This window comes from Apaloderma vittatum, unplaced genomic scaffold, assembly GCF_000703405.1.
Source record: "Apaloderma vittatum isolate BGI_N311 unplaced genomic scaffold, ASM70340v1 scaffold313, whole genome shotgun sequence".
In the NCBI taxonomy this organism is placed as follows: domain Eukaryota; kingdom Metazoa; phylum Chordata; class Aves; order Trogoniformes; family Trogonidae; genus Apaloderma; species Apaloderma vittatum.
This window is the reverse complement of record NW_009706207.1, coordinates 181909-203494: the sequence shown is the minus strand read 5'-3', so window position 1 is coordinate 203494 and position 21586 is coordinate 181909. Positions and strand designations below refer to the sequence as shown.

The 21586-nt window shown below is 36.7% G+C and overlaps 1 protein-coding gene across 1 annotated transcript in view; it reads right to left on the bottom strand.

Annotated features, from left to right (window-relative positions):
- Positions 1 to 21586, bottom strand: part of PRKCE (protein kinase C, epsilon) — a 284427-nt gene that overhangs the window by 81176 nt on the left and 181665 nt on the right. The window contains exons 7-10 of the mRNA XM_009865685.1: positions 18995 to 19137; positions 17711 to 17807; positions 15583 to 15797; positions 14040 to 14213 (exon numbers count right to left, since the gene is read on the bottom strand). Coding sequence (XP_009863987.1) covers positions 14040 to 14213; positions 15583 to 15797; positions 17711 to 17807; positions 18995 to 19137 — 629 coding nt within the window. The remainder of the gene's footprint in view (positions 1 to 14039; positions 14214 to 15582; positions 15798 to 17710; positions 17808 to 18994; positions 19138 to 21586) is intronic.

Sequence of the window (21586 nt, the reverse complement as noted above, 5' to 3'; positions counted from 1 at the left end):
TTCCAATGTATTTATTTTACTTTTCATATATAGCAGTTATAGTGTTATGTGAAACAAGGCAAGGAGACATCAAAGTTTTTATCTTTCTTAGTTCAGAATCAAAAAGAACACTCAGGTCAAAGAACTAAATGGACAGACTAACACAGCAAGCCAGTAAAGCAGAACAATGTAATTGGCACCTGATAACTGACAAGAATTGGAAAGAAATCTCATGTTTGAGGGGAAAAAGAAAATCATTGGGATATATTTCTGGCTTTGTAACATCACAAAATTTTGAATTCATAGGTTATATTTGCCTCAGTGGTTTCACATTGCATTTCTACAACTATTCCTGGACTAAAACCTGTTCAGGGAATATAACACGCTGTAACCTTGGCCCAGTGCAATATTTCATTCCAAGAAAAAGTGTATTAATCATTAAAAAATGTTCTCTGAAATTAGGAACAAAAGAGCAGCAGTAACGATTTGCACTAACTTAGCCTTTATGATTCAGTAAGGACACCAGCAGTGATTTGAAGCTTCCCATTTGGTACTTTGTGGTCATGCTAACCCAGCATTTCAAAGCAAACTTCAGTTGCACTGACACAATTTCCCAGGTCTTTAGTTCCACAGGAGAGAGTTCTTCTTTTTGAAATTTTCCCCTAATTTCACCTCAAGGCTTCATGAGACTCCTTTGAAGTTTATAACCTAAGGTTTCTATGGGACAACAATTTACATAATTCAAAGGAGAGCTTTAAGGAAAGATCACAAATTGCTAGTTGTTGAATTAACAGCCACCTACCCTTACAGGGAAAAAGAAGGAAATGGAAAAAATAATAAAAAACCTCAGACCTTTTCATTAACGGATTATCACGTTTTTAACCTTCTAAGCATTCTGCTTAGGCCCTCAAATAATTTTATTTGTAGTCTGTTTATCTTTCTGAGACCATCAGTAACTTGACAAAGGCAGTAACTTGCAAGCAAAACTTGTGGGTAGGACTTAAAAAAAAGATAATTCCTCAATGTATCATGATAAGATCTGTGAACTTCTTTTTCATAGTTTAGATTTCTTTATTCAGACATAGCACAATAAATTCAGTTTGCCAAGACACAATGTTCTCTCTGCTGTTACTCAAATAATGTAATTTAGCATTTGCTTCAAGAATATTTTCAAAAAGAACTCATAAACTCGTATGTCCTCTAACCTCTTCAAGTAGCAGCTCCCACATTTCCTCAAAGAATGTAAACAACCTTAAAAACAACATAGTACTAATGGATAAAACATTACTTTTCTCTGGACAAGGCCAGTAAATAACCTCCTGTCTGTCAATGCTACTTGCAGACTGATGTTAACCGTACAATCAGATAATGGTTAATGAATTTTAATGAAGTCTGTACTGTGTATCAGATCCTGAACTTGATGATTTTTTAGATTCTAGGGAGCTGCCTGTGGCTTCTTAGACCCAAATCATCATTCTAAATCCAACTAAAAAGTTGAGTGAAACAATACTCAGATATTGGGTTACACATGTGGCTGAGATTACATGTTAGCCTAAGGGATATTTGAACCACTTCGAGTGTTTTATATAATAATATCACATTGAACTGCACTGTGGAAAGCAGTTAATCTCCTTGGGCATATCACCCAGCAACAATTCTTTCCTAACTTTTCCCACAGATTCATGGCAAATTTCCAAAAGTTCTGAGGTTTGGTTAGTTTAAGCCTCTTGAAATTTAGATTCCTATCTAAAACTCCCTCATTTCTGATCCAGAAATCTCATTAGATATGTTCTTCCCGTTTCTCGTTATGCTAGAAGCGCTCTGCAAGCTTCCTTTCCTATGCTGCTGCAGTACAGCAGTTGCCATTAAAGGACTTGCTCTTGAATACCTCAAGCCCAAAGGGGATGTTTATATATGCAATGCACAAAGCAAACATGTGGCACAAGCCTGTACAAATTGAGACCTCAGCAACATGACCACCGAGTTTCTCACATCTGAATGCAATGAAAAGAGGACTTTCCAGGAGTTAAATACAGCGCAGGGCTATATCGAATTTTAAACCTCTAAAGACAGTCCCTTTTCCTACCCAAACCTTATTTCATTTTTACTCTTTGATTGTCTAAAAATACAAGGGAGATTTCTTGGATGTCCAAAGAAGCTAATTCACTTCTCTTTTAGAACTTGTTCTCCTACTCTACAGGTCCATAAATGAATCCACAGGTTATGCTCATCAATACATCCAATACAGCTGTTCTCATTTCTGTCTATACTCATTTTTTCTGTGAGAAATGGTCAGATATTTACCTTAAAAAAAGTGGATGAATTAAGTTTAAAATAACCTTTATTTAATTTCTACTTCAGAAATTCAACAAAAGAACACTGCAGACCGAAAATCTGAAAGAGGATGGCATCACTCTTTGGCATGCTTCTTAATTAAGTCTAATGCATTATGCATGATTCCCTTTTGGCTCTGGCATGACATTGCCAGCTGTGGTTCACTGCTTATGTTCCTGATGGGAAAGCACAAGATACTGTAACACTTACCTCTTTCTTTCAGTACCTTAGGTCTCAGTGATAGAAAATTTAACTTGAGAACTGTTCTATCAAATGTATTATGCACTAGTTTTCTGTATTACAGCATGTAATACTTTTATATCTAATGTTTGCAAGCAAGCATATACCAAAACACCTGCAGGGAATCGTGATTTTTCTACCTGAAAAACCTCAGTATCGTTAGTTACTATTTCCAGGTGATGAGATACATTATGTTACCACCACAGAAAATGATGGAGAAATAGTGCAGCCACATCAGTTTGGAGATTTTTAACATCATAGACACTACTTCCAGAAACATCAATAAAAAGAAATGGTAGAAATATTCGCACTGCACTATAGGGTTGTCTGTTAGCAGATGTGATATTAAGAGGATCTCTCTACTCCAGGATGGATGACAAACCCAGTGGTCTCCAACATTTACATTTCTAACAACTTCTCACTTTTAACACTCACCTCAAACAATATTATGTGCAAAGATGCCATCTCATTACATGCAAACCCATTATCTTTGGCTCAGAAAATGCCCAAATCACCCATCTCCTGATACTGAGATAGTATTGTGGAAAAATGTCACGATGCGCTTTATCCTGCACCTACATTCTTCCTGGGCATCTGCTTTGGCACTGCTAGAGACAGAATACTGGGCCAAACAAGCCATAGCCTGTTATTCCAGACCCTTCCTGAGATCAGAACCTGGTTTTGTCTCTTCTTTGGCCCTTAATACAAATCAGCTTTCCAAAAGAGGAAGAAAAGAATTTAGCAAGAGGTTAAGAATTCACATTTCAAAGGAAAATTACATGAGCACACAGAATTAAAGAAAACTGATAAATATATACAAAATCTTTACCCTACATACAACATTTTCTGTTCAACATAACCCTTCCTGAAAACGAAGTTCTTTATAAATATCCACTGATCTGTGTAAGCACAACACGCTGATTTTTTTTGTATGATGGGATAAACATGAGTTACCTGAGCCAGTTTTTTTTCAATGCCAATTAGAAGTCATTATTCATCCACCTCTCTTCACTGTCTGGACTTGTGCAGTTCTATAAATGCAACAGTGACCTTTAAAGGCATTAATTGTATCTATTTTATTTTCCATACTTTCCTGTTTCTAGAACATGATTAACTTTTGGCAAAGCATATGCTTCACACAGCTGAAAACCCTGGCAATTCGCAAGTATAAATTAGACGACAGAAAACACTGTCCAAAATTCTGCCATCATTTAAGCCATCCAAACCCTGCGAAATGAGTAAAGCAACATGGAATAGTGTGTTTTATCTTCAGGGTGTAGTTTTTTCTACAGTTCAGGAAGAAGTTTTAAGGGGCAGAATTTTGCATGATTATTTTAATATTTGGTTTCTGAAAGCAGAAAAGAGAAAATAAATACCACCATAAACTTTTCAAGAATCCACTTATCAATTAGAGTATTTGAATTTACTTATCTTGTGTAATTCTGCAAAGCTTCTTGGAACAACTTCTGTATAGAAGCTTATGAAATGGATCCCTTTCATCCTTCTATCAACTGAATGGCAAGTTAAATACTTAAAAGGACATTTTTTCTTCTTGTGTACTTGGCAAGGTATACATACTCTGAAAGGAAGAATTATAACTGTGTCTTTCTTGAATGTATTAAGGATAAAATGGGGTGGTCACTCTAGGTCACAACTTAAAAAATTAGTCTATGAAAATATGAAAACTTACTACTAGCTAGTATTACTCCACACACAATTAAAGTAGTTAAGTTTGTAAGTTATCCTTCAGAGTGCCTTCCATGAACATCCAATGCCCTTATAATGCATTATATTTTAAAAAGAATATTTTTTTTTCCAGGGTAGCTACTGCTATTATTTAAATTTTTTAAAGTAGTGTCATTGGATGATTATTATTTTCAAAAGTCATACCACTCTGACAAAACCTCATTAATCCTTAGAGGACCTAGTGGTCTGATTGCAACAAAGCTAATCTTACAGACAGAGTCACTGTGCATGGGAAAGAGACTTACAGTTATTAAATACACTGTGTAACGCAGAAAAAGATGGATTAGTATACCCGATGCGGGAAAAGTAAAATATTTGTGCTACAATGTGTAGGAAGAGAATGACTGAGCAAATGAATCAGAGGATTTTCCTTTGGGAAATAATTTAAAACACTGTTTTATACTAGTTTTATAATATAATAGACATGTTAGTGGAATATATTCTGAGATCACAACATAAATAATTCATGCTTTGGTAATAATCGGAATCTACTTACTATGAAAAGGAGCATTAACTAGAACTCACAGCCATTTCCAGACTCATCTAAAGGTGACTATGGGCATTTACAGTCACGGAAAGTGGAGAATGGGAAGTGTTTCACACAAGTTCATAGCCATTTGCTGCAAGACTAGATAGCAGAGTCCAAAACCCAATGTTCACTGTCATGATCTCCCAATTCCTAAGCACTCTTTGAATTCCTATGAAGTTCTGTATTAATAAGCACAGTCAGAATTTGGAAGGAGTCTTTATTATTCAGGGTTCCTTAGTTCTGAACAATTACTTTTTAATAACTGATCAGTTTACTAGAAGAGAACAGAAGACATTAATGATGAGATATAATTTATCTGTACGTGTTTTAGAGATCTATGTTTACTGCTTCTTACTATTAGTGGAAGTTGCAGATACTCTGTATAGCATTTCAGCCCTGGCGCAGACACTGTGCACTCACAGGCCCACAAGTGACACACCACTCGCTCTCCTCCAGAGTCACTTCTCTTAACTGCTAAGTTGGCATCATCTTTTTTAAGGAGATAAGACAACGCATTGAATGTTTTTCAGCTTACAGAATGCCCTTGGGCTCATCTTACATGGGAACACAAAGAAGCTCCCCACATGCTTCCCCCACAAGCATGAGACTATATAGGATGGACATCACTAATCTTAGCCCACGGCAATTACGTAAGAGTAAATCCTGCTGCCATCCAAAAAGTGTTTCAGCTAAAAGTACTCACCCACAAGTGAGATAACATGGTATGAACTGGATTCTCTTAAATCTTCTCACACACCCATTAAGAGTGTAAAAATAATTTGATGGTGTCATTTCGAGAAGAAGATACAAAGTGTAATTTAAGTTATACCCCACTTAAGTTTGGCACATCTCACACATGGTGGGTGTATGGTGCAGAAGACATGTTATGCTAAAATTAAATTACTCTGTGTGGGTGCTAAAAAAAGCAACGAAAATTTTACTGAAGATGCAAACTCAAATGTTTTGCAAATTCCACTTCTTTCCCATGGTGAAATTCTCTCGTGTACAATTATCTTTTACTAAGTTTACTGCTGTTAAAAAAAAAAAAAAAGTATTAAAGTGCCCAATTGCATTCCAAAGAGAATCATTTCCTGAATTTAGAAAAGAAGCTGCAGAAGAACTGAATTTTATATGCAGTTTCCTTTTTCCTGACTCTTCCTCTGGGGTGCGTTAGTTGTTTACTTGTAAGAGCAACACCTAACAAACACAGTATTAAAGGTTTTCCCACAATCACTTGGGTAAATCAGACTTTCTTTAAATAGCTTTTAAAACACTTATCCAGCATAAATGAGGCATCCCAACTCATGTGAACACGACATTCGCCCTTACTTTAAAGGCAGATTTTATTTTTACAAATTGAATTTTGCATTGAACTCGCTAGAGGCAATTTGTGAACAGTGCTTTATGGCTATAAAATACAAGAAGAAACACAAAGGGTGTGAGGACAAAGGACCAGTGGGTTCATATAGGTCATGTATTCAGGTCTCTTTTGCACAAATGGAGGAACCTACCGCAGGTGTGAGGACGGTCTTGAGACCCAGGCGCAGAGTAAGGACAGAACAGAGGGTCACAGCACATGGCTGCAGGGTGACAGATCCTGCTACAGACCAGTCAGGCACACTTCTTCCAAGTGCCGCTGCCACAAGGTGGATTATCCATTTTCCTGCCACTCTTCTCTTCCAAGATGAAACTAAACTAAAAGCCACAACCCAGCCTTAACCTGCAGGATTTCATTTAAAGCAGCATTGTTCAAATAACCTGTGGGAGGAGGGACAGTACTCCATTACCACAAAAGCTGTAAGATTAAGCATACCAGACGAGGAACCGACCGGCGTGATGCTAATAGAGCCAAAGCGAAAAGCTTATACAGAGTTCGTAGATCCAGTAAGTTATGTGTCTACTCCAGTTCCATTCAAAGTCTGCTCCTCCCTTTGGACTGTTTGGATGACAATACTCCTGCTTCCTCTGATCTCTGCTAAAGTACAGTGTACAAGACAGACAGACTTGCCAGGAAAGTTACTGGCAGAACATCTGCTAGAGACTCTGAAAATTCCTCCCCTCAAACATGCCTCAACTGGAGAGATATATTTTTTTCAAAAGGAAAAGTGTGTGGTACGTAGTTCCAGCTACTCTGTCCAAGAGATACCAAAACAGCACCTAAAAGGCCCTTAGCTTTACCTGTTACTCTAAAAACTCCCTGTCTGCACATGATCACAGCAGGATTAAAATCTTGAATTTTACACTTGGCTACCCTAAGATGTTTCTACCACAGTGAACTACTGGCCTAGTTAAATCTAAAACCCTAGCATGCAGACACAAGGACCAAATAAAATCAGTGCAAACTCCAGCTTGTCCTCACCTATTTCATGACAGCAGTTGCAGTGAATTCTGGCCACATATGCTGACACGGGACTATTCTCCCAGGGCTGCTGCGGCCTCAGTTGGTTACAGCAAAGCAATCCATAGAGCTGCAGCTGCAGCACTCACTCGTACACACGCAAACTAGGAACAAGCCTTAGCTTTGAGAGGTTGTGAAAGAGTCCTGTTTAGTTTGGGTGCTGCACCACAAAATAAAAGTCTTTCCTGTCTGAAAGAGAAGCATTTAGATTCTTCTGAATGATGCTGGAGGAGTAATTTCTCCTACGGGCCCTTGATGAGCCTGGCTGCCCTGATAGCCTGACTTGAAGTTTAACACTAAAAGGACTAATGTGAACAATGCATCTTCAGTGAGCTAACCAGGCTTTAATGATCCTTCAAGAGCAGCTAGCAATAACTGAGTGGCATAATAGCAAGTTTCCCAAAACCAGGTCATCATGCTGGAAACAGGGGCTTGTGTGTGTGAGAGACAATGATTACAGTATTTAATCATCGGCTTCACCGTTCCAACTATTCTTGACCACAGTGTCTACTTTTAGACAATACAATGATCACGGTCAATGCATTCATACTGTGTAGCAGTCAACAGGAAATCTAAATTTAACACACACAGTATCCAAACTTCTCCAGAACCTTATTCTGCCAAAGTTTCATCTATTTACATGACTTCTCGACTGTATGATATATGAAACATCACCAAATAACACTCTAACTTCTAGGGCTTCAGGAAATATTCTGAAGAATGAGTGGGTACTAGTTCATTTTAATTTCCTGACATGAATTGCCTGTAGAAACTAGCTGGGAATTAAAAAATTGTTCCTATTGCACATATTCTGCATATATATATGCATATATAACATTACAGTTAAATAATAACTGCAGAATATAAATATATATAAATGTATATCAAAAGGTACCATAATATAAACAGTATAAATAAAATTGTGCTATGCTTATCCACCATTTTATTCCACCTTTTTACCTTAGTTAACACCATTAAGAAACTTTTGTCAACGATTTTATATTTAAATTGTATTCAAGTGTTTTAGCACTGAATTAGCTAAAAATACAGGGGCTATTTAGTCTTTTGCCCCACACATGTACAAATTCACTGAAGCAGGGATAATAATGAACAGAATTGGGCCCTAAAAAGTTCTAATTTGACACTAATCAGTAATAAAAGGCAAAGCAAACTTGTGTTAAACTGATTACACCCATATAGCAATATCTGCATAATGGCTTTAGCTGCCTAGCAACAAAAGCACAAGAATACCAGATAAAATGGATTATAAGCTCTGATTAGTCTCAGATGAATGTAACAGTGGCCAGTCAGGTTAATTTGCACTGTATATCATAAATGACACTCCTCTGAGCTATTACTGTACAACACATTTACTACTTTTGTACAAATACATATATGAGAAATAAGACTTGCTTTTACATTACCAGAGACAGTTTTGGCCACATAATGCAGTGATTCTTCCTAAATTAACTTAGGAAACATGACTTAAAGGACATCATAAGCATATGATTCCATTTCCTTTCGCTGTTTTACATTTTCGTACACAAATAAAACAAGTCATTTCAAAACCAGAACTCCATTTTATACCTTCTGCAATGTTTCACTTTTCCATACTGTATTTCCAAAGCCTCTCGGAAACATTTTAATACAAGCCATGAGCAGAAGAAGGATTGATTACTCTTGTTTTATACAGAAACAGGCTCAGAGATTTGCCAATATCACAAAGGATCATGACAGCTGAAATGGAGATAAAATCTCCTAAATCTGTGTTTTATAAACACCAGCTTTCTGGTGTTTATATTCATTACTCATATATATATATATACACATAAAAATTTATTACCCAGAGTGTGCTAGATACAGTGCAAACACACGGAAAGTAATAGTGCTTAAACTGTAGTGCTAACAATCTAGGGTAAACCAGTAATAGGCCACTAGGTAGAACATAACAGTTAAGGGATCAACATAATGGTAGCAGGGTGACTATAGACTATTCCCAGATGTTCCCTGGTTCTGCCACTGTCTTGTGGCGAATCTCTACCTGATCAAACCAGAACACAGGAAAGAAATGAATGGACTTGCAGGTCAGCCCGGGACCTATGCTATGAATAGACACTCTGCTTTTAACATGCAGACAATTGTAACGAGGGGGGGAAAAAAAAGGGTGGAATAAGTCTACCTATTTACCTGTAGTAACTGACACTCTGACTTCCTTTATTTAATTACTTGTTCTCTCTAACAGAAATAGCTACAATGCTGACCAAGTGTGCTTTACAAGTTATGCAATTCTATGGTTCAACAGGAACCTTGCGCTGTACTAATAGTACTCTACTATGTCTGTGTACAAAGCAATTTTGTTGAATATATAGTACTCTGGAATGAGCAGAAGAGCACTATTTTAAAATTTATCTTAATTCATGAAGTTGGATAAAAAAGCAAATGGCAGATGTTAAAAGCAGTAGCTCTCTAGGCTTCTAGATTTATGATGAATTACTGTAATGAAGCTTTCACTGCCTTAATTTTTTTAAAAACATATTTCTAAAGTATTAACTGGAATAATCTATTATAAATTAAAAAGTGTGCATATATATGTGTATGCATCTCATAGGGTAAAGGTCTAGAAAATTCTAAGTAGTATGAATAAGGTTGACAGGGTGTAGGAGGAATAAAATTAAACTAGTTATACCTTTATTTCGTGAAATCTCAACTTTTCATTAAAAAGACACTTTAATTTTCACAGTTCCAAAACTTCCAACCAAGTATCATAAACACACCGCTTTCAGAGAAAATAGCTCTAGAAATAGAAACCTACTTTGCCAGACACCTGACTGAAGCATTATCAATAAAACCTGATGTTGATACCATTCCATAGTTGATCACTGAAGAATGGTATGAGGTCGGAGTGAAGAGGATACTGGGGACGGGAATTGGGCAGCATCAGCATTATTGTCAGCTAAGAGAATCCTTACTGAAAACACAAGAACCAGCACATAGAAGAGGAGAAAGACAAGACAGGAGGAAGAGTTAAAAAAGAATGGAAACAGTAGCAGTCCTGAAAAAAAAATCAACATTTTCTCAATAAAGGACACAATGAAGTCCTGAATAAATCAATGATGATGAAAAGCAAAGGTCAGTTATTACAAAAATGCTGTACTCTGTATGTTAGGCCTTGGGTAAGTTTCACTGCGGGGGTGCCAAACACAGAATGAAGTATTCTTCATCTATACCCCAACTGACAGCCCACAGGCAAAACAAAACTCAGACCTCTGAATACATTAATAGGTGAATTGACCAGATTCTGGCAATGCAAGAAGGGAAATGCTGCCCCAGCACAGTAGTACCAAAAAACACTATCCAGTCGTGACATGGTTCTACGGGGTTATGCTATATTAAAATACCTGAGCTCCTCCCATGTAAAAATACACACCAGCTGACGTCCTGCACAGAGATTTTACATTCTTTCTAATGTGTACAGCTGGGCTGCTGAGTTCATACCTCAAACTATGGCACACCAAACATCATGGATGAAGTTTGCATATTTCATCCCAAGCTTTGGAACAGAACCCAGCTCTTTTGATTTCCAGGTTACCAGAGAAGACCATAAAACAATCTCTGTAGTAGAATACTTGAATATATGTCATTTTAATATAGAATGTTGATCTTTTCAGGGGCTCATTTTTTTAATGGGCTTAAAGTAAACTGGTTTGATCAGAAATAGCTTTTGGATTAAGTAGGAACATGAGAAATACTAGTCCCAATAGTATTCCTTTAAAATAATGAAGCTACATGGGACTGCTAAAAGTATATTCAGGTATGTTTGGCTAAAGACACATTAGTGTATATGGCTGTTAGCCATTTGGCATGATTTCTGAATTCTGATATAATTTTAAGTAATATCCCTTACTTGTGATAATAATAGTATCATTTAGTAAATGATACTAATAAAATCTCTACTCCATGTAAAAAACAAGTAATACTGAGGCATGCTTACTGTAAAAAGCATATAAGGCAACTTTTCTGCAGTGTCTTCACCTTATTACTGAAGGGAAACACTGCAATATATAAAGTCAAACTCATATATTCGCATTTTTGTGGAAGAGGAACAAAGCAAGTAATCTCATTACACAAAGTCAACCTCTGAGTGCTTTGACAATGAACACTGAGTCAATCTCCCCATTAAGTCAGGGTGTACACGACAAATACATTCTACTTGAAGTGCCAAATTTAATTCCAGCATGATCACTTCAGGGGCCAGTTCTGCAAAGTGCAGCAGCCATGGCACAGCATACAATTGCAGCATAAGTAACTATACACTACTGCTAAACACATTCTAAACTCTATTGTACAATAGCTTTTGTCTGAGTAAAGCTATTTTAACCACAGATCATATTTGTTCGAGCAAGTTTTTCTACCTGTTTTTCCACTGAACCTGAGCAAATCATTCAGTGACTAATTTACTTGGTACATTTTCATTTGTTGTCATTCGTAAGTAATTTATAGCTTTAGCACCTCTATTGTTTTTGCTTTTAAATACGTTCTGAGTTTTTGTTTCTTTATAAAGAGTTCTTTGCAAATTATTCACAGACCACACTCAAAAACCCCTTCAATTTTTCAAGTGTGGACTTTTAATGTGATTGGGCATCACTAGGTGAAGTTTTGGTTGTTTGATAAGAGTCACTAGCCTATGCCTTGTAACTATAAATCACTCAACTCTCAGTTCCTCTGAGTTCAAGCAAAGCTACAAACTACAGTTTCTTTCTGATCAAGAGATTCGGGAAGAGAGAAGATTCCTGAATATCTTAATCTGATGACTGGCTTTGGAGAGCTAGAAGGAAGGCAGAAAGCAGGATACAGAAGAGAGCAGAACAGGTGAGAAACACAAAAGGAAACAAATCTCCAGGAAACCAGAGGAGCAGCAGGAGAACCTTTTGTCATGATTCAGTTAATGTAAAACTGATCTTTACTGACGTTCTGCCACATGATTCCTATCAGGCGGCTGATACCTCTATTTACACTTCAGGGAGCGCGGTCTGCCTTAGTCCTAAAGTCTCCCTCTGCACATCCAGTTTATCCCTCGTCCCAGTACAACCTTTTTATCTCTTTATTAATCTGAAAGAACACTCTCAATTCTAGTCATAGATTTTAAAATAATACATTTAAACATTCTTTAAACAAGAGTATGTTCACACATATATATTCAGATGAAAGAAGTCTAAATGCATGAAACATCCTCCTCAGATAGAAATTGTCTACGCACCTTTCTGGGCCATTTTTTTGTATTAGTTTCAAAGCATATAAAATACTAATGCATTTCCACTATTTTAAGAACTTTATAAACATATTAGAAATGTATTATTTGGATATTTGAACACACTATAATCTTGATCGTACCAGACATTTTCCTATGGCTCTCCCACTGCCCTATTTATCTTTCCTGACAACTTTGCTGGAAGGTCTTCTATGTGTGATTCTACACACATAACAATTGCAGTTACTCATTTGTGCCATACATACAGTTTTGGTTATAATATGGGAATATGTTGGTATTTACACATGCACACACATATATACTCTTACACACCATTAGTGATTCTTAATTTTGCTCAATAAAATAATTATTCATTTAATCTGCCAAACTTTCCCATTAAATTGACTTAAATACTTAAATGTAGTGCCTTACTGAAAGGAAAAAAAACCAACAAAAAACACCCCAGAAGTTTCAAGGAAGTTGATTGCTTTTCAAGTGTTTTATTTAAACCATACAATTTAAAATAGATGTCTAAACTTATTTCCGACAGGATAAAAACTCACTCTATTGAAACAGAATATTTAGTTCCCCAGGCAAAAGTTCAAACCTGGGTGCTTTGAAATAGCAAATATTTTATTATCAGGCACTTCAAAAATAAAGGATGCTTCTGGAAATACAAGTATGTATGCCTGGTATTCTATCTGCAAGATAGATATATCTTCTGTTGCTTTTTTTTTGTCCATAAAGCTTTCTGGACAATCAGGTTAAAAAATATCAGCTCATCTGAATGACAGGAGAGAAAAAAGAGACTAAAAAAGTGAAACTCAGAAATATTCTGTGAACACAATTGGTTTCAAGAACTTTGACTGGATTCAGAAACCCCACAGAGTCATGTACACCATTCAACTCTTCACTTACATCTAAGCAGCAGATCCAAAAGACATATTATGAACAGGAATTATGTATGAAAAACTATCAACAAGGAACACACCACTGGAACAGGCTCTCATTATCAGTGTTCTCTACCCTTTCTTCTCCCTGTTCCTCAAGCACATGGGTGGCATTAGCATCACAGGAGCTTATTCGATAAGCGGTATACCTATCTCCCTCTTTTGTGAACATTTTGTACATTACATAGCACAAGAAAACTAAAAAGATGAGTGTTCTGCCATAATCTCATGTCTGACAAAATAATCCTAGAATTTTTACGCTAAGTATTGGATGTTAAAAACATCTGTACTTAATTCAACAAGTGATACACCCTAGTAGTGTACAGAAGAAACCCAGAAAATGGCACCTCAGTATTTTTTTGGCTTATGTACACAGTTTTAAAAAATTTTTTTAACTCACTTACCGCCATCTCCTGGTACTTAAAAGGTAATAGTATTTATGTTATATAACAGCAGCCAGTACTCCTGTTCAATACTAGTGAGATGCTGAAATGCAAACAATTTCTTAGAAATATTTTTAAAATATTGCTGTTCTTTCTACATTGCTGCTTTTTATTCTGGAAACAGTGAATATTGTTCTTGGGCACAAACTGGTAAAAGATTCATGCAGCTTACCTTTGTCTGGAAGCAGCAGTAAAGTTGTGTTAGGTATGGATGTTTCCGTGCTAATGCCAGAATTCTCTTTTCTGTCATTGTGCAGTCTACATCATCATCTTGAAGTATGACATCTTTCTTCAAGACTTTCACTGCGTATACTTCATCTTTTCCTTTTAGCTCAGCTAACATTACCTGAAACAAGCAGAAATTCTGTTTATATGTGAACAAGACACCCTAAATGCAGTGTTGCATATGAGTTGGAACTGGAAGTATAAAGACAATTACATACTTGTCTTAATGAAGTTGTACGTTTATAAAATTAAAAGCGATGTCATTTTAGAAAAATATACCTCTGGTATTCCTTAAATTTGAAAGAGAGTATTTATTTTATGTATTAGTTAAGAATACAGAAGACAGAAAGGTTTTATCCCTTCATTCAAAAATCTTAATGAATGCCTACTAGCGAGATCTCAAAAACTAAAAAAGGGAAGAAGTTGATCTAGAAACAAAATTTATTTCCACTTCGATCTAGAACAGAAATTTATTGCCCACTTTTATGTCCCACTTTTGGTAGTGAGATTTTTGTGAAGTACTTGGTATACAATCCCACACACCATTCTGGCCAGTTTAAAGTTGTTCATTTGAACTACTACTATTGTTTAAGGTTCAAGTCCTACGCTGTGTTTAAGGTCAGTTCTGGCTTGGAGCCAAGCTAAACTTCAGAGAAAGGATTAGAAAACCAGGAGACAAAGGAACTGCTTCAGTCCTGTTCCTCTGCCTCTGCAGTTCCCGTATTTCAAGCAAGGAAGAGTGTACTTGGGAAACATTGACATTTCAGTCCTGCTCCTTGATTCCATGGTGCACAGCACTGAGAAAAGAAAACGTGTAAACCCTGTAAGTAGAGCAATGCCCCTCACAACTTGATCAGTTCCCTGCTGTGGGAAGGTATCTGCTGAGTTATATCTTTGCCACATACGTGGTACTTGGGGCCGCTGTCTAAGACTCTTGCGCTCGCCATATCTGAGTGGCAATGATTAAGTTCTGCTTCCTCCAGCAGTGGACACGCCCACTGAGGGAAAATAAGCACAGAAACTGTTCTGTGAAATGAGCAAACTTGAGCTGGCTATTATCTAGAAAGGCAATGAACTCAGAACTCCATAGCACTATTCCTGAGCTGATTTTTCCTGCTTGACCACAACTAATTATCTTGTCGAACAACATGTATGTAACTGTATATATGTCTTCATTACCAATGTCCTGAAATAGTGAAACATTGACATTTTGGTTCAAAAGACTTGACCCTAGTTAATGAAGTGAGCTAAACCACAGAAAATGCCAGGTGATCAGGAGGGCTTGGTCCTTTCCAACTCCTAACATTCTGTGTTTCTGTGATTCCTGATCCATGGGATAAAAGCTGCTTTTACCCAATGGGTAAAAGGAAGCTCCTACCGTGGAAGCACTTTCTGAACATCACTATGAATACTTTCAAAGCCGTACAGTCAAAAAAAGCCTGCAGGGTAGTTTAAAGAAAAAAAAACAACAAAAAGTAGCAGCTACTCACCTTGCCAAAGCTGCCTTTTCCTAGTACTTTGATGAAATTGAACTCTTCAAGTCCTATTCGCTTGGTCTGGGCCTGTTTGACCTCCCCATTTTCACCATTCTCCCCAGTTTTGCCAAGCTGGTTGTCTGTTGACGATGTAGCTGCTGCTCTGTGTTCCTCTCCCCGATTGTCAAATGACAACGCTTTCCTAATGTTGTTCTCCAGCTCTTTGATTTCTGTGGAAATGTGAGAAAAAAAGCGTTCATTTTAGCCAACCATCAGAAAATCAGTCTGTGTTAGTCTGTACCAGCTTTGGGAAAAGACATTCATCATCCTCAAATGTTGTGTACAGCATTCTGTGGTTAAAAATACATATTTAGCAAATGGCTCCTCCACCTTACAGTAATCGGCCAAATCCCTGCTCTAACAGGAAGGGTGGCCTTTTAAAAGTAACCTGAGAGAGTGACGTACCCATAACTTGAAAGATAAGCCAGAACAGCAGTGAAGTAGTTGTTTTAGTGATTTTGGGTGTTCCTGTGCCACAGAGAAGTATCTCATTTTCAATATCTTCCTGCAGCACTTACTCATCTTCCTGCTTAAGTATTTTGGAGTTCTATGTTCAAAGATTCCAAGGACAGTTGGGCATCCCAGGCCTTGAAATCAACATGAATGAAGCACCTTACTCAGGCCCGGCTGTTAATAGGCACCTGCCAGTAAAGTTTTTGACCGCTTCCTAGCTCCGCTTCAAGAAGCAATTGTGTAGATCAGCAAAATGGTTCTGAAAGTTTCTCAGTGTTAAATACAGTGAGACCTGGTGACTAATGGACCTCGGGGTCTGCCTCAAGTTCATAGAATCATAGAACAATTCAGGTTGGAAAAGACCCTTGGGATCATCGAGTCCAACCATTAACCCTACACTACAAGTTCACCCCTAAACCATATCACCCAACGCCACATCTAAGCGACACTTGAACACATCCAGGGATGGCGACTCAACCACGTCCCTAGGCAGTCTATTCCAGTGTCTGACCACTCTTTCCGTGAGGAATTTCTTCCTAATGTCCAGCCTAAATTTGCTCTGTTGCAACTTGAAATCATTCCCCCTGGTTCTGTCCCCTGTTCTTGCATACAACTTCTGCCTCACGGCCCTGGAAACAACAACTTTACTGGGCAGCTACAAAAGTGAAATTTAAGTGAGAATATAGACAAATTCCTTGTTTTTATTTTAAGTAAACATCATACATTTAAAAAACATTATTTAACCAAAATATTGCCTGTGAAACAAAAAGGCTGACAAATTTCAATCGGTTCTGGACTCTGAGTTTTACGGTTTTATTACCATGGAGTTTTGGAAGTGTCTTCCCTAAAAATAAGGCAGAGAAATGTCTCAGTTGGACACAGTTTTCAAAGAATCTGACAGAAAAGTATCTGTCTTCCTATGCCTGGGTTTAAAGATTTTTTTCATTCATCAGTTTACACATGTGATGCCTATAAGATACCTCACAGACTTCGGATTCCTAAAAATAACAATTGGAGCAGATTCAAAAAGTGCTGCTGACATACACCTTCTATCAATCAAGCTGTTCAGCTCAATAAAATCAGGTCATATTAGTGAAGATTAAAATATATGTCTCCAAATCCATGCCTGAAAAAAATCACTGAAAGGAAACGTGGTTTTACAAAGCCTCTAGAGACCACACAGACATGTTAGTATAGCTTAACTGGACGGAAGTTTTATTACCACAAAGTGTTCAAGACAGAATTGCAAGGAGGCAATTTTATCTCAAAAACTTATTAACAGATAGAGGCTTTTCAGATAAATAAAGGCTTGCTCAAGTTCTGTGGTACTACTTAAAATGTTCTCACTTTTACAATAGAATATATAACCTCCTTACATAAAGGTATTTTGTTAGGCAAGAACTTATCTAGTAAACTTAATACTGTAAGGTGACTCATAATTTTCTGTGTAAAAGCCACTTAATTTCAGAGATCTAAATGCAGTTCACAACTTCAAGAGCTTCATTTTCTGGTGGTAACCACTTCATTGGTTTGGTTCTACAAAGGCTTTGGCTGAAAGCCTTTTTCTCCTCATAAAGAGGAAAATATGTGAAAATATGTATCAGTTAGGAAATAAAAAGAGGTGTTTGACCTTGATCACACGGAGAAGTTGGTGCTGACTTTGACCTATCTTCTTCTGATGATGCGCTTCCAGGAACTGGTTGCTGAGTCTCTGCACCTGCAATTAGCTAAGAACAATTCCAAAAGGGGTACTCAGCTATGAGATTCTCCTGTGTCAAGAGGAAATTTAATTTATCATTATTAATTCACAAGTAGAAGCATAAAGAAAAGTGAAGATGTTCTAACACTGTAGAGTCTCACTAGCAGGACCTCAACCACACAGTAGATGGCATCATATAAAAAAGGAAACATAATATAAACAGAGAAAGAACCAGCAATTTAAAGAAACGAAGGCTCTTAAGATAACTGTAATAAGCATATCCAGAGAATGGGAAAGTTTTGAATAGTCATGAGTCTGTGCAGAAATCCATCTGGTAAATGCATTAAATTACAAGGCGTATCATCAAGCACCGCAAACTAACTCATGCAGTAACAATATTACAATCCTTTCACAGGAGTAACAAATTAATTAATTTATTCCAGAGTTTTCTATGTTTCTGTAACATTACTAAAACAGCTTACACTGGAACTAAGTGTGCAATAACCAGGAAAATTACAGAACCAAGTGTCAATATTTTAAAAAATTATGGTAAACATTTCGTATTTTGTAAGTGAGACAGCACTTACAAAAATGGGTCTGTTGCCACAACCGTGCAAAGAGAGGTAGAAAGTGTGGCCGAATTCTGAGCCAGGATACATATTATCAATCCAGAATAACTCCATCAGCTTTGGATATACTTGAGGTGACTGATGTTTTTTACTTTTAGAATACCCTAGTTCTTCCTATAATAGTGATGGTAACTCTGGAATCATCATTTGGCAAGCAGCTCCTCTTCATGAGAATCAGCACATTGCTCATTTATCAGCATTTACAATGCCATAGAGTAGTGTTGGGTCTCAGTCAATCAATTACTCCAAGTCAATTCTGAGCCAGAGACATTTATGTTTTTAAGAAATTGTGTCAGATGCTGTCTCTCTGTCAAATCTCCTTCCTCAAAACTAAAAAGAAGAAATCCTTACAGACTCTATACAGACTTCAGGTTTGAAAACTGTAGCAGGACAAAATAAACTTCATATAAAAATACAGAAAAACTTATTTTCACAAAGAAAAAAAACCCTAAAGTCTCAGTTTTATACTGACTCAAAAAGAAATTCTTGTGCAAGTCAAGTGAGTGGGATTGAACCCCAACTAGTACAGTTACAATACAGGCATACTCATCTGATTTTTTAATATGACACTACATAGTAAAATCACCTTTTTCCTCCTCTGCCCACTATTAGTGATCTTATCTGGAGTGACTCCAAGATCTGCAAGAACTTTAGCTATGCCTCTAGCATCCACTCCACAGTTTGGTGCCACATTTGTTTCACAGCGTCGATGTACATTCATCTTGCAAACTGCAATGAAATGTAAAGTAATAAAGTAAAATAAATATTACCCTGGCATCCATTGTTCTTACTTAAATCAGACCTTACTGGACCTATCACGAGCTTTTACAAATAAATATAATTTCAGCAGAAAAATTCTTAGCTGAATTTGCAGTGATACATCAATGATAACATAAAATTATTAACCTGGTTATCATTCCTATGCTAGAATAACGAAGAACAGTGTTTTCACAGAAAATCCAGAACAGACATAGGAACAAATAAAACTATCTAGTGATCTGTGAATATTGAACAGAATTAGAAGAAATGCCCTTCAGAACCTGGACTTTAGCAGCCCGCTTCAATTCCCAAACTGAGAGCACAACATTGGTTCCTCACTCTATTTTACTCAAGCAGATTAAAACCAACAGTGTCTTAAGTTTTAATAAAAATCTTTGGCACTGCTAGACACTCTCTTTCTCTAGATGGCAATCCATCTTTCTCTTAAACACCATCTCCTGAAATGCACATACTAGTAAGAGCTAAAAATGTTACATTGCTTCCAGTTTATGGCGTAGGGGGGAGAACAGAGCTCCACAAAAAATAGCATAGCACGGATTTGTTAGGCACAGACGACATATTTAATCTTAGACTTCACTGCCCTCTTGTGGACAAAGGCATAAAGAAAACAAAACTGCAAGTATAATTAAATACTAGATTAACTGCTCCAATTCCTCACTTCATTACTTTTTAGGGAAAAAATAATCAAAAAAGTATATATTTATACAGCAGGTGCCTCTCCTTTTCAAGTATGTTTCAGCTAACAAGAAGAGCAAAAGGGAGTTGCCACACATGGTATTTTCAGTGTACGTATATTTGTTCACAAAAGTCACAAGTGAAATGTTTAACCTAGGATCCACAGCAGGGGGCATCGAGGAGCCGAAGTGCTTGGAATAAAGCAAGCAGGAAAATTTTGCACAGTCCAACTTCATGAACATATTTTGTAAAAAAACCCACGGGAATAAGCAGTGGAAAAATAGAAGAAGAATAAATCTCTGGAATATGCTTTTCATGGCGGTGTTAAGCAAGTATATCTCTGAAGAAAGCAGAATTGTTCAGCATTTAAGAGAGAAAAAAAAAAAGAAAAAAGCATGGAGCAAATGACCTTCCAGCTCAGGGAAGTTTTAAATTTTATGCAGATATTGCATTTTTATAGGCATTAATTTTATACACATGGAGAAAGCAACATAGGCTTTCTGAACTATTGTTTCTATGCATCTGCTACACGGTAAACACATACATACAAGAAATAACATTATTTTAATTAATTAATTAATTAAGAGTAAATGAACCACTAAGGTACTTGAAGAAGAATATTGAAGTGAACTAACATATTCACAGATTAAGTGGAGATACACTATAGCTCTGATTAAACATCAAAAAGAGGAAAAAAAATCATGTTTAATTGAAAAATCTTCTCTGAATATATTTCCACCGTAATTAAGATAGCATTTGAACAAAATCTTCAATAGCAGTAAAGTAACAGTATTTACAGTCTAACATTTTATCACTGCTCACTAGCTAGAATCACAAGGGAAGATCTGTAATGTTTTGTCGTGAAAGAAATGTCTTCTTTCCCTTGCTGTTCAGTAATCCATGACATTTCTGACCATCTATAATTATGTCTTGTCTTAGATACTGCAAAGGACGTATTTCACAGATCACATGTTTATATATACATGTGTGACTCTACATTTCTCCAGTTGAGAAGTGTCCTTAACATGATTTTTGTATTTGTGAGAATGGACTTACCCATCTGTAAAGGTGTAACAAAATGAAAAAGCTTATCATTCCAGTAGGTACTATTTTCTAAGTACTTTTATTCCCATCAACCCACTAATTAAACTATTTTATTCACTATTTCTAAAATACTACTTCCTCTTGCATGTGTTTGCACTGTTTTCTCCTCCATTTACAATATACAGATCTGCTTAAAACAAGAGAGTATGGAACAAACTATTTCTGTTGACCTCAGTTCACCTTTCAGTGGTAACTTATATACGGTTACTGTACACAGTACACAGTCCTTAAGCCACATAACATAATGAATCCTTTATTTTCTGGAATAGAGGGGCTAGGCAGACCATCACAAAGCGTGGTTCTGCCAGATATAAGAATACCTCATTTTCTGGATACGGGCACACAGGACTGATGCTGCCTAGCCCAGCTAATACATAAGAGTAATTTTTGAAAATGGTACTAAAGGACAAAGTAGCTGGAATAACGGTGTTTAAAAATGTTTAACAACTTGAAAACACAAAAGGTGTACAAGCTGAAGTGATGTAAATTCTCATGCTCCTCCTTTTCAGTCCACTATTTGTATTAATTTCTGTACATGCTGGAAAAGACAGAATAATTTGAAGTCTTTCCAAGTCTACAAGTCACAAAGAAAAAGAAAAGTTCTGAAGTGGTAATCCTT